We start from the raw sequence: 14,181 nt of genomic DNA, 5'->3' as shown, positions 1-14,181 counted from the left end.
TCTATGGGATCATACTGCCCTCCCCCCAGTTCTTACGTCATCTCCCCTCTCCAAACTCCACCCTTTTCAGGTACCACACCCAAACCTCCTGTAGTTTACAAACATGAGTTGGTAACCCTAGCCTGGCTTGGATTGCTCTTGAGCACCAGCAGTCCTCCAGCCCAGAAATCCAGAAATCATTTACCTTTCTTGGTAAATGAAAGGATGGATTGGCTCTTGGGGGTATCTAAGTCTCCCTCAGATCCCATCTCGGCCATGTAACGCATCCTTCACTTTCATTTAGGCAGCTCAAACTGTATTCATGCCCAGAACAACAGAACCATCCGTACTACGCTGTCTGAGAAGGAATGGGCTCTGAAATGTGTTTTAGATAACTGTTATCAGAAAGCCTTCAAATGACAGCACACAAACTTGAATAGGTCTCATTCAAAGAAACCAGGGAAATATAATTTGGTGCGGATGCTAAGAGTTCTACATTAAATCTCCACAGCAAGCCCTCCCAGGCGTCTGAATCGCAGGGTTCCCCGGAAAGTGGCAATGACTGCTAAGCTGATGTATGTAGCCCTGTAGTATGAACAGGCCATTCCTCTAGCCTGAGCTGGAAGGAAACACTGCTGTTCATCCAGTGGCTGACTGGAGACCAGGCTACTTCTGAGCATGAAGGGTTTGCCCGTCCACAACCAGTAACTTGCAGTTAACAGTAACTGTAACTTGCAGAACTAGTGGCACTTCAGAAACGGAAAGTGCTCCATTTCTGCCAAGGGAGGAGCTGGTGCTGAATTCTGCCTGAGAGCCCATTCTCCTCCCATGGAAGTCCTGACCTGTAGTCCCAGATGTGTGTGTGTGTGTGGTGGCTATTTCGGGAAACTCATTAGTGAGAAAATGGCAGTCTCTTCAGGCTCGGCAGATATTTCTTCAGCCAGTTGCTGGATGTGCAGCAATGTTTAGCTCTAGTTCAGGTGAGAGAAAACGCACGCATTTAAACAGCAGGAGGACCATGCCTTAACAGTGGTAGCCTCTCCCAGGAGGGAAAAACCGTTCTGTGAGTTTGAAGCAGAGGCAAAGTTACCGACTTCAAGGTACAGCCCAGAGCTCTCCCTCTGCTAGTTTTGACTCCCACTACTGCCATGAGCTGTGCCTTGGGCAAGCCAACTCTCTCAGCCCCAGTTCCCCTGCTGTATTGTGGGGATAATAATAACACACATTTTGTTCACTGCTCTGAGTGTGGCACTAATCTGTCCAGAAGGCCAGTATATAAGCACACTGTTTTTGTTGTTGTTATAGAATTACAACTGATCTCCTGACTACCAGGATCAGTTCCCCTGCAGAAAATGGCAGCTTTGGAAGGCAGAATCTATTGTATACCATAGAATCTAGGAGAAATTGAAGTCCTAGAGTAACATCCTAGCTGAGCTCCTTCCCTTCTCCAAACTCTGCCCTCTCCCAGTACTGCCCTCAAATCTCCAGGAATTTCCCAAGTTGGAGTTAGTTATCCTATTACCTTGGGTCCCCACGGTGTCGCCAAGAAACACACAACCATACAGCAGTTGTGCCATTTTAATAAATGCTTCCTCTTTTAAGATTAATGAGATGGCAAATTAGCGTATCAGCAGGCATACATTTGAGGTGTTTTTAAAAATTAAATACAAGTGGATGTCTTTTTTAGAGCATTAGTTGGGGTCAAGATTGAAGGCTGAGGCACAAAATAGTGTTCTGTTATTTTGGTATGTCCACCAGCCATTTCAGTTGTCTGAACAGAGGACTGCCAGATCTCTTGAGATTCAGGGTCTGAGCCTGAGGTAGTAGAGTCTGGATCCCTCAGGCATGGCAGCTGTCAAGCCTGGACACATGAGGTGATTTCTAATAGAGCTCTCACACCTCTTCTTTAGCTGATCTTCCGTGTAGAATCATTACCCCCTTCCTCAAGTCATTTTTTAGTCCTGTATTGACATAATTATGCATTTCAGTATTTACTTGGAGCTGTCCAGATGATAGGATATTGGACATACTTACAACTGGATGAGTAACAGATTTTTTTTTTAAATCCCACACACACTAAAAGCAGAGAAAATGTGGCAACAACAAAATGAATAAAAAGACACAAATCAAAGAGAAATTCAATACAAGCATTCATAGTGCAGAGAATAGAGGCTGCTCTATTCATTTCAGACTCACAGCTTACAAAAGAAGACTTCAAACAGGACTGTTCAAGTGAGATCAAGGAAACTTTTTAATATGAAACGTGACACTTGTGAATATTATTAATGCAGTCTAGAAAATAGGAAACTAATGTCTGGAATATAGGATTTAATGCAATTCTAGCATCTTTATCTTGGTAAAAAAATGATTATTCTTTTGATCGGGGTGTGAGCATGTTTAGAAGCATTCCTCTTTCAGTTGAATCCAGGATTGCTGATAAAAGACAAAGGTTGATATTACAATTTATTTGACAGGATAAAACATCCAGAGTGGCAGCTAAAGTTCTGTACAGGAAAGTTGAAAATGGAGGGCTGGGCTAATGCTTAAATATTAAATATTATTATATTGTATCCTGATATCATTGTACCCTGAAAGGATGACTTTCACCAGGAAAATATAATGCAATAACGACATACCTTTTGAACTGCATTCATGATGTGATATGGTATCATCAAAGAAACTATCATTGTAAGGTAATGACTTTGGATTTCAAAAATTGGTCCAAGCTAAAGCCCTATTTTTAGCCCTGCTCTTTCACTCCTTATCATTAGTATTTTTATTATGAGCTGGAAAACACAAAACTTGGATGAACTCAAGTTTATATGTAGTTGAAGATCTTGTCAAGCAAGGTTCAGTTTTATCTGATAAAGAACTAGTTCAGCTGATGGATGGCTATACACCTCCTTTATCATTATTTTCAAATAATGTATGAGTTATCAAATTTGATTAGGTAATACAATGAATGTTGGAAAAAAAACAGAATCTGAACCACTTTCTTGCTCCAGTAATGCCAAAGGGGGCATTGCTGAATTTTATGCTGTACTGCTAAAGGAAGCAATCTGAAGCAGGTCCATTCAGAAGTAAGACCTATTTTATTTAGGGCTACTCCAGAAAAGTGTTTTTAGGACTGCAGTCAAAGTAACTCATGGCTGAATCCACACTTCCCTACCTTCCGCTTTTCATGTGCATTAATCACGCTGGATTCTATCCTGCAATGTCCCAGTCTGTGTTCACATCCCTTCTCTTACTGCCACTGCCTCGTGCTATACTTTGTCCACATCCCTGGTAGAATCGCGCAATACGGGGCGGGTTTAGATCCGAAGTCGCCAATGACGACATCACGTTCAATTTTTTTTTCATTTTTTCATCAGATTTCTGCTATAGCGTTTTTTTGCTAAATTGCTATGGCGAGGCCACACCCCTACGATGCCTGTGATTGGTTAATGTTATTCTATGCCTTCTTCTTTGAAATCCATTGGACCATTATTCTGGTGGGCTAATTTGAACTGATATTCAAGGTGGAGGTAATCCAAACTCTCCAAACGGGCAGACTAATTATTTGACGCTTGAATGTAATGTTAGAATGATGGATTTCTGCTATAATGGTAATTTCAACAGTAAAAAAAAATTTTTTTACAGCCACTGATATTTCTGACTGTTCAGCATCCTAAAAATGACATGGAAATGGAAATGACGCCACCCCTTGATGTCTCCACGGGGATTTTGGAGCACTCCGATTAAGATTTATGGCCGGGATTGTGCAACAATGCTGGGAAAGTCCCCCATTTTTTTTTAAAAAAGGGAAAGGGCGGGCAGGCAGACATGCTGTGGAGAGAGTGGAAAAGCTTGATAATTGCACGGCAAAGAGGGATGGTGTTCCAGAAAGGCTGCAAACACGGAAGTGGGGTGGTTTGAAGGGGGCGGTCTCCTTGTGAAACGCTTCTATTTGTCCATATCCACAGTGAGAACCGTGCAAGAGAAGTGTTTGAACGCATGACAAATTCGTCTGATGCACAACACGAAAGATGTGAGAGAATGGCGGGATAGAAGAAAGAATATGTGAACAGCCCTCTGAGAAGCGAATAATGGGTGGGGAAAAAACGGAAAACTTGAGACATGTGGATTTGGCCTATGTATGAATTTCATTAAAAATATAGATAGTGTTGAATAAAGAAATCCAGTCTGATGTTTAGAAATGGATCAGGGTCAACTTCCCATCAAATTTGGTCTCATCTGACATAAAAGACTATTAAGATAATTTATTAATAGCATTTGACATCACACAGGGTGGCATGTACATTCATTATTCTGATACCTGTTGGACATGTTATGTCCCACAAGCAACTTTGTTAAATATATTTTAGTCTTGCCCAGAAATTTGAATCTTCTGGAATTAGATTTAATTTAATAACTGCCTACCATATTCCCTACCACTCTATGGTTACCTTGGTGGGCTTTTTGAAAGATGGCATTGTAGATACTGGTCGGGAACCAGTAGCAAGTTTATTTGTGACTTCTAGAATAGGTATTGCTGCTTGTTGTTGCGCTCTGATCTTTCCCATGCCTGGTTACATAGAACTTTTCAAGACCGATCAGGGTAAAAACATGCTTGCATACTGTGTGGATGGGTAGATTCACATTTTTGCAAGTCCCACCCATACCAGTGCCATTTTCTGGATGAAGAACTAGTTGGTAACTTGAGGTTGGTAACTTTGCTTCTGCTTTGAACTCAGCTAGGATGTTATTCTAGGACTTCAATTTCTCCTAGATTCTATGGTATACAATAGATTCTGCCTTCCAAAGCTGCCATTTTCTGCAGGGGAACTGATCCTGGTAGTCAGGAGATCAGTTGTAATTCTATAACAACAACAAAAACTGTGTGCTTATATACTGGCCTTCTGGACAGATTAGTGCCACGCTCAGAGCAGTGAACAAAATGTGTGTTATTATTATCCCCACAATACAGCAGGGGAACTGGGGCTGAGAGAGTTGTGTATAGATATACACCACATTTTGTAATATGATTTCTCTTCTTTTTGGATAAAATAAAGTATGTTTTAAAAAATGGAAGGGAAACAGTTACTACTCACTGTGGCATTTGCATTTTATTTAGGAACAAATTAGATATGAGACTGAGAGATCCATGAATGGATCTCCTCAGGGTTTTATGAATGGAAAGATTCCCCCGCTCCACTATGACCCCCATCAAAGCCATTGTTTTTCCCCCTTTTAGAGCTAATAGCCTGGAGCTGACATCAGCTGTGATCAGAAAAACCATGATGGAGGAAGGATTAAAATCGCTCACTTCCTTGCAATGGCCCAATTCAAATTAGAGTTGTATGCACTGGTATTTTTAAAATGCTGGGAAGTTCCATTCATGAATCTCCCACTTTCTTATCTAGGTTGGCCCTGAATGTCATGGGAAATGCAACAAAACAACCCTGGTTTAAATACAGCTTATGAAAACCATTGAGAGTACCCCTCAGAGGTGAGGATGATGACGGGAGTGGGTCACATGACTCTCCTCCAGCGCTACCCCCACCAGCCAGGCCACTTGGCTTGGATCCATTCAGTGGCGCTGCAGAAGGAGGCAATGGATGAGCCTCCTCCCATTGTTGCCCACACCCTCCAGGTTCAAGCCTGTGATAGCTCCTGTAATGATGACGATGCCACTGGGATTTGGCTCGCTTCTGACCATTAACAGCCCTCCAGGGTAGCAGCCCACCAGGAACCGTCTCCATGAGGTTAGAGACCCATAGTAACCACTGCTTGGAGAACCAATGACAGACAAATTCCTCAGAACTGAAGAAAACGAGAGGCAAACAAATGTGAATTTGCTGGTGTGACTCTATTTTAGACCAAATAGTATATGGCTCTCCAATACTGAACTGTTGTGGACTGTGGGCCAAGCTACAAGTGACGAATGACACTTGAATGGCAAGTGTATTTCTCCCTGTTCACTTGCCCTCCACTCAATCCACTTGCCGTTCAAGTGTCATTTGTCACTTGTAGCTTGGCCCTATGTTTGAATCAGTTCACTGCCATTTGATATGTCTACCAGCTTAGACTTCTGATAATGGTACTAGTTTTCCGTGTTTTCTGGCTGTATTTTATTCATCATTATAGAATGTCCCATCTCATTGGTAATAGTGTGGAGAAATTAGCTGCCTTGGTGGCCCTGATAAGGGCAGAAAGGCGAGAGATAAGTTTTGTAAATAAAGATACTAAATATAAATCGTGATATGGTAAGTCACTAGGTGTCCATTTGTGCCAGCTGGAGTTTGAGCTGGGTTTGCACTGAATTTCTTTTTGTTTTAACACAACAAAGAGTATGGTTATCACCTTGACTTTCCATGATCATATCCTTTGCATCTTACCTAATGGCAAGCCCTAGAATGCCCTCTGTACATCTGCCAACTCTGCAACTTTCCTGGTAATCCCTTGAGCTATCGTACAGGAAGCAGAAGATGCTGTTGGTAAATTACAATTGATCTAACATCAGGTGTGTGTCAAACTAAGATTGATCCAATCAGGTTGACCAATCACATTGTCCATGTCCAATCGGACAGCAACTTGGTGTACTGAAAAAATGACACGCCTGATTTAGTTTCCTTTGACATTTTACATGGAATCTTTACCATCGAAAGGCCAATACCCTTAAGATGTAAACACATATATTTGCCTTGAGATACCTACTTTTAAAAATTGGATAGGTAAGAAAGTATGTCCTACTGTCTCCAAAGGGTAGCAAGATTGGGTGATTGCTGAGGCCTCAAGATTAGCATTGATGTTGGGGCAGGATACTCTGCAGAGACCCACAAAGGTAGGAATTCTGAGGGCCAAACTACAAGTGACAACACAGGTTGGACACTTGTCAGCTTCCCTCAAGTTTTGATGGGAAATGTAGGCAGCTTGGCGGAATGTTGGACAAGTGACAGTTGAAAAGTCCATTGGACAGCAGTCGGAAAACCAAGCTGCAAGACCAGGATGACTACATTTCCCATCAAAACTTGAGGGAAGCTGACAAGTGTCCAATCTGTGTCAGGCGTCACTTGAAGCTTGGCCCTCAGTCTGCACACTCTACTTGATCTGGGTTAAGGAAGACCATCAATGGTGCCTTTTCTTTCATCCTTCAAAATTGTAGTACTGACAAGACCTTATAGACAAGACCTTATATCTTCTAATAGCCTCTTACCCCCTAAATACCTTCTAAAAATTCAAAAGCCAGGAACAGCCATCACAGTGCAGAAGGTCAATTTCACTTGACCCGTAGAATACCAAACTTAGAAAATCAGGTGGCTACATAGCTGAATTGATGCTGCTGCACCCAGTAAAATGCAAGAAAACACTAGGAAAGGAGAAAGCAGACACTACAGGGCCTGTGGAATTTTGTGAGAATCTCAGTGTGATCATGAAGTTGGTTAACATCTGGCCCAATTACTTGCTATGTTGGAAAGAGATATTCTAAAACCACATTCACCTGTGCAGGCACGTTCTTGGGGCTTGCCCAGCCAAAAACACATTCAACAGCATAGTTGTAAAATACCCTGTGTTTTCTTTTGCAGTTAATATGCCCCTTTGAATTCTGACCCATTGCTTTACACAGCTAGGCAAATCCACAGAGTCTCAGGTTAGTAATGACTATTTATGTCTTTATACTGCAGTTTCCACTAAACTGAATTTGAGGAGAATGTTTGAGCAAAAAACTATTTGAAGAATTTTAACCTAAAACTGTTTTGTCAAGGACATTTAACGGATTATGCCAGGCTAACAGCGTTCCGAAGTCGGCAAGTCAGGGCTCCTTGACAAGTGCACATGGGTGATACACATGCTTGTTGCAACACGTGTTTCTTGCACTCACACTATTAAGTGCGCGCTTGCAATATGGGTATGCACCAAGACCCACGGGTCAATGGGCCCAAAATGGGTCAATGGGCCCAAAAGCAAAAAACAGATGTTGAAACACACCACTGCAAAAATACATTTAAACCAGATTTTTACATATATAATCAGGGTTTTTTTTCTGGGAAAAGAGGTGGCGGAACTCTCAAGAGGGAAATGAAGTAGAAACACATGGGATTCTTTGAAATCATATTATTTTCAAGCACTATTGCTCAGTATTTTCAAGAGGTGCCGGAACCCTGTTCCCCCACGTTCCCCCTGAAAAAAAGCCCTGTATATAATCATACTTTGTAAGGATAATACAAAATGTACAAGTTCAAATACAATGTTTTTGTATCAGGGTTGTAATATGCATTATAGTGTAGTGTAAGGGAGCTGCTCTGCTGCAACAAAGCCCTGATGTAAACTTAGGCTGTCTATGAATGGTTTACCTGCAGGTTCCCCACAACTGTCTCCTGCACTACAGGCGAGAGGCTTCCTCAGCCCTTCCAGATTCTCTCTGCTCCCAAGACAGATCACCCTCCATACCAGGTCATGCGCCCAAAGGCTACATGCTATGTTTGTCATGTGTAAGCCAGATTCTTGACCCTTGAGAATTCTGAGGGCTTCTCTGCGGACAGGCAGAAAGAGCTGAAGGAGCTCAGAAAAGTGCTTACCTTGGCTCTCCTTTAGCAGATAATTGTTCCAGACTCAACTCCTAGGAACGCTAAGCAGCTACAGAAGAATTATAAGCAAAAGATGAAAGGAGAAAGGAGGCCAGAGGCGCTACAGTCCCCTCTAGCTGTCTCTGCCATCACAAATGAAAAGCCAGAGACTACTACCCTGAACTAGGAAAGTGTCTAGCCCAAGAAGGGGCAGGAGTGGGGAGATGGCTTGGATCTTCAAGAACCATTGGCGGGTGTCAGCGTCTGAGCATTTAGGCACGCTGCATCTCCTCTCCTCCATAAAGTGGAGTCCATTTTGATGAAGTCCATTTTGAACTGCTGGTAATCTCTCTTTAATTGGCAGAACAAACATGCCTTTTGATTCAAAATCATGCCAGGCTCTTGCATGGTAAAAAAAGCTTCTAGCTGAGGTGGCGGGTAGCTAGAATGGTGATGGCGGTAGCAATGTATGGTCATGGTGCGTGGCAGCAATGGTTCTTGGTGTAAGACCAAGGTTACACTTTGAAGGTCTGCACTGGAAGATCTATCTGCAATCAGTGCCAGATCCCCCTGCACAACTGCTCTTCTCGTTGACCTTTTTACCTGGCAACGGCAAGGCAAGCAACCTGGAAACTCTCCAAATGCCTTGTACTTTTTAAGGAACTCTGTGCAAAGTGAGGATGGTGCGGCTGCTGGGGCGGGGGGAGGAGAGATGGGTTCTTTGCTGGTCCTGGACAACTAGGAAATGCTCCACCTTGAAACTCCTGGAGCCAGCCCTGCCTACAATGCAATTACCATGCCCTTCTCTCCCTCTCGATTTCCTCTGTTCAATTTCCAAGCCATCCCAGGACCTCAAGTGTTGCAAAACATGACTGCTAGAAACAGAGTCCGTTATACAGACTCAGCAAATGCTTTGTTCCTTGGCAGGATATACTCTGAGCAGAGAATCTGGGTTTCCTTGGTTCATACGGTGGATTCACAAATGCCTGAGGGTGTAAAGTTTGGTAAGTCATCTGCAGAGCTAATAACTAAGGTGGCCTTCTTCATCCCCTGAAGAAAAGGCATGCAAGAAAGCTGGGGGGAAGAAGCGAACTAATGAACAGGGAAGTGGACTAATGTTCTTCACCAGCCTACTTATTTTCTCAGGAAGCTGATGGGACTTGTGTCACTCAAGCATCTTAATCTATAACCAGGGGCAACTGGAGGCAGCCTGTAAAAATACCCTGGTTTCCAGCTTGAGAAAAGAGGGGGTGGGCCAAGCCTTCATCTGCTATCCCAAAGGTAGCCTGCTAATGAGAGCCGCTGAAGTTAGAGGGTTGGGACAGAATCTGGAAAACCTGGCCTCAAAACCCCAATTCAGCCACAAAACTCAGACAGGCAGTGCAATGTCACATCCATTCCCAAAGCTCCCAGGATAGCAAAAGGCAGCCTGCCTTCTGGCCTCCCTACTTTGTGCCAGTCACTTTTTCCAGCCTAATCTACCTCACAGGGTTGCTGGGAAGGTCAAATGGAAGAAGGGAACCATGTATGCCTTCCTGAGTTTCTAGGGGGAAATGCAGGCTAGTAATGCGATCAATAGACTAACATTGGAATTATTCCATTCACCTTTAAACCCTGGATAAGGAGCCAAGTATGTCCTAGACTAGGTGATGTCTTTTGCTGACTCTTTGCAACAATAGCATTTGGAGAGCAAGCATGAGTAGTGGTTGAAGTGTCAGACTACGACCTGGGAAAGCCAGGTTCAGATCTCCACTCTGAGCTCACTGAGTCTCTCTGGTCGAATCCACATTCACCCATTACCCGCATGTTTATCGGATATCTTCCGTTTGCCTCCAATCCGCGATTTTTTCCTCTTCGTTCACATTCCTGCTTCCAATCCGTCTTTCTCGTGCGTCCCTCCGGTCACACGGCCGCTCGAAAACCGCTTTTTTGGGCGGGACCTTTTTTCCCGCCCATTTTTTAAAATTTTTTTGAGCGCACTTTTCCGTTATTTCGATCTTTCCTTATAAAGAAACATCATTGAAGATAATGTTGCCTCTCTTTCCCCCACTGACAGCACTGATGGCTCTCTCCCGTTTCTTTTTTGGAAATTTGGAAGCATTTGGGAAGCTTTCGTGGGCATTTCCTATGCAGGACAGTTCAGTGCCTGAATTTTACTGAAGTTTCACTTCCTTGGAGTGTCATTATTTCGATAGTTCATAATTTCGATATTACAGTAATATAAAATAAAAAAAATAAAAAACAGTTAAAAAGGAAGTTTCGCGAGTCCGTTCTGAGGGTGGATTCACCCCAAAATGATTTTTCAAACTACTAGATTTGATTCAGAAACAGCATAATCAATAAATCCAATGCTATGAAGTCAAAAACAGTCTTTTGCAGACTACGGAGCACTTGCAAGTTGAATCAGCCAATAGGAACTCTCAGAACGGCCGGAGAGACAGGAAGGGGGGTGGTTTTTTTAAAAAACCGCGTAAATTGCGCATTGGCCTGTTCACGGCCACCGTGAAACTCCCGTTGAAAACCTGTGACCACATATTCGGGAGAAATGCGAATGAAATGCGTCTGTTTAATGAGGTAATGTGACCGGCACTCGGGATTGCGTGGGGAATGCGGGGAACATGCGACTTAGAATGAGTAATGTGGATTTGACCTCTCTCTCAGCCTAACCCACCTCACAGGGTTGTTGTTAGAGTAAACTGAAGGAGGGGAGAATGATGCTAGAAGCTACTTTGGGTCTCCATGGAGGAGAAAAGTGAAGTATCAATATCTAAAATAAATACTGATTCCCCACTCCTCCACTTAAAGCCGCTTGCATTAGTCACAGTTCTTTCAGAGCTCTTTCAGCCCCACCCACCTCACAAGGTGATTGTTGTGAGGATAATAAATAACACACTTTGTAAACCACTCTGAGTGGGCATTAAGTTGTCCTGAAGGGCAGTATATAAATCAAATGTTGCTGTTGTTGTTATTATTAAATTAATAGAATGAAATGTGGGAGGTACGGCAAAATTCATCAGAGGGGTACTGTTTATGAATAATTGTAGGTAGTCCTAATACCATGGGGCTTTAATAAAACATTTTCTCTGTGAAAATGGTGGAGCTAAAGAAGAAAGGAGAACCAGTGTGGGTTGGTAGACAGAATGCTGGTTTTGAATCGGGGCGCAGAGGGCCTTCAGGGTCAGATTCACCAGAACGCCCACCATAGCAAGCAGTAGCTTCAAATATGAAGTATACGGTAGCATCTAAAAGATATCCATTACACTGAAAATTACCTAACTGCACTGTGATCACAAAGACCTGGATTCAAATCCAAATCCTTCAATGATATGGTACTCTTTGGGCAATCTTGGACTATATACTTTCAATCCAATTTCCCCCATAAGGCTGTTGTTCGGACAATACAGCCACCTGGACTTTTTTGGAGGAGAAGTGGGAGTTATAAGTGACTGACATGTTCTAAACACTTTGGCCAAAAATCTACACCATTATTCTGCATGCCCACAGGGATTGGAGGTTTATGTTTCCTAAACAGTAGTCCTCCACTGGCTCACAGACTACTTTGGGAACTGAGGAGGAATCTTGAGGAAGCCGCTTTTTACCTGGCATAGGAAAAGGGTACCTCCTTGAAACAAAAAATTAGATTTTTCTGCAGTTGGCCTATTTGAAGCCTGGTTTTTGTTCTGTTTCGGGATCCCGCTGCTTAATTTTTGGGCACCAATATAGCCAGCAAGCGATCCAAATACAGTCCGAAGCCGCTTATGCAAAAGGATGAGTAAGCATTTTATTTCCTCTCTGGATGCTATTAGAGAAAGCGGCGGAGAGGGGGAAATGTGCATTTCATTAACTGGGGCCAAATGATTCAGACGTGAGAAAACAGAAAAGACCTCAAAACAAAACAAAACGCACGACACTCCATTTCCCAACACACCGGACCCAACTTCTTTCAAGACCAGCCGCACAGACCCTCTAGGCCAGTTTGCATTAACAAAGGCATCAAACTACAAACGCTTGAATGGCGGGTGGGGGGGACGACGACAGAGGAGCGGTTCCCAATTCTTTGGGACGTTGGACTAGACAGGAACAGCCTAGAGAATGCTCCTTAAGCCATCTTCTTAGGAAGGAGTTTTCCTCCAAGCTTAGCAACACTCAGCAAGAGGGGGATAACAAAGGTTCTTCTCCAACAAACATTGCAATCCTAAGCAGAGTTACTTCAGTCTGAGCCCATTAATTTCAGTGGGTTTAGACTGGAGTAAGGATAGCAAAGTTCGGATCCAGCAGCACCTTAAAGGCCAACTAGGATTGCCCTGAAAGGCCGGACAGAAGCGCAGCTGCGTTTCAACGGCAGGAAAAGATAACCGGCCGGGAGAGGATTGCAAAGAAAGGAGTGACCGAGCCAAAAGCCCGAGCGGCGGCGGAGGCGCCAGCCAGCCCCCCCCCCCCCCGCTCGAACTCAGACCTGCGAGAGCCACCAACAATCGCCGGGCAACTTACTTGTCCAAGATGAAGTACAGGTCGAAGCCTCCGTAGCAGGCAGAGCCGCCGTCTTCCCGGCTCCGTCCGCCTTGCCCACGGCAGGCGACCAAGACCGTCGCAGCCAAGACGAGAGCGCGCAAAACCCACTGCGGAGCCTTGGCGAGGGCCATGCCGAGATCCAGCCCCGGAGTCCTCCGCTGTTCCTCCCCAGTCTCCTTTTAGTGGGACGCCGCCGTATGCAAAGCCGAGCGAGGGCTGCACATCAGCCCCTCGCCGAAAGTTGCCTCCAGGAGTTTGCGAGACTTTGCCCGGTTTCGGATTTCAAGATGCACAACAAGGGCCGTACTCCGCGCTGGCTTTCCTAGTCAAGAGGCTTCTCCCCCTTTCGCTCGCATCCCTCCTGCCTGCGATGCAAGAAGCGGCTTCCGGACAATTTTTTGCTTTGTCCCAGATTTCGGAGAATGTGGGAAGGCTCATCCCCCCGCCCCCCCCCCCATCTCAATCATTACTGTTGTTATTGCGGGTCTTGGGGTCCGGGCTTTTTTCTCGCCAAGCAAGTGCCAAGGCTGCCATCTAGTGGTGAAGTATTTACGAGATCGGGTAGGATTTATCTGCAAGAAACGCAGGCAGCTTCTCGTTTAACCCAGTGGCTTTCCCAACAGATTTTTAAAAATACAGCCTCCGGCTAGGAAATATATCCGGCAATAATTCCCACTATACCTGTACAGGACCTTGCGTATTTTTTTAAAAAAAGTATATTTCGCTGTTGTTTCTCAAGAATACTCCAGGGTTCAGCCAATCCTTTGTAAGGGTGGAGGGTAAGCCCTGCTTATACCCTTTGGGGGGATGTACTAAAACTAATGACAGGATTGCCCATTGGAAATAATGGGAGAGGCTTGAATGCCCATAGGAAATAATAGGAAACTGGAATGCCCATTGACTTGCATGGGCTCCATTGAAACACATTAGAGCAAAAAAAGAGGTGCAAAGAAAACGTGGAATGGATTTTGAAGGAAAGTGTCTGGGCTCAGATAACCTGTTCTGGGACTGGATTGACAGGCCCCATGCTGGAATGACGGCCCCTGGGTGTGCCAGAAGGGCTCTGGGACAGGAATGACAGGCCCCTGACTGGAATGATGGGCCCTGGGTGTGCCAGAAGGGCTCTGGGACTGGAATGACAGGC

The 14,181-nt window shown here is 44.2% G+C and overlaps 1 protein-coding gene across 1 annotated transcript in view; it reads right to left on the bottom strand.

Annotated features, from left to right (window-relative positions):
* Nucleotides 1–13,355, bottom strand: part of ANTXR1 (ANTXR cell adhesion molecule 1) — a 168,795-nt gene extending 155,440 nt beyond the window's left edge. The window contains exon 1 of the mRNA XM_054998427.1: nucleotides 13,017–13,355. Within this exon, the coding sequence (XP_054854402.1) occupies nucleotides 13,017–13,168 (152 nt within the window). The 5' untranslated portion in view covers nucleotides 13,169–13,355. The remainder of the gene's footprint in view (nucleotides 1–13,016) is intronic.
* Between the last annotated feature and the right edge of the window lie 826 nt (nucleotides 13,356–14,181).

This window comes from Eublepharis macularius, chromosome 14, assembly GCF_028583425.1.
Source record: "Eublepharis macularius isolate TG4126 chromosome 14, MPM_Emac_v1.0, whole genome shotgun sequence".
In the NCBI taxonomy this organism is placed as follows: domain Eukaryota; kingdom Metazoa; phylum Chordata; class Lepidosauria; order Squamata; family Eublepharidae; genus Eublepharis; species Eublepharis macularius.
This window is presented reverse-complemented; position numbering and strand designations above follow the sequence as displayed.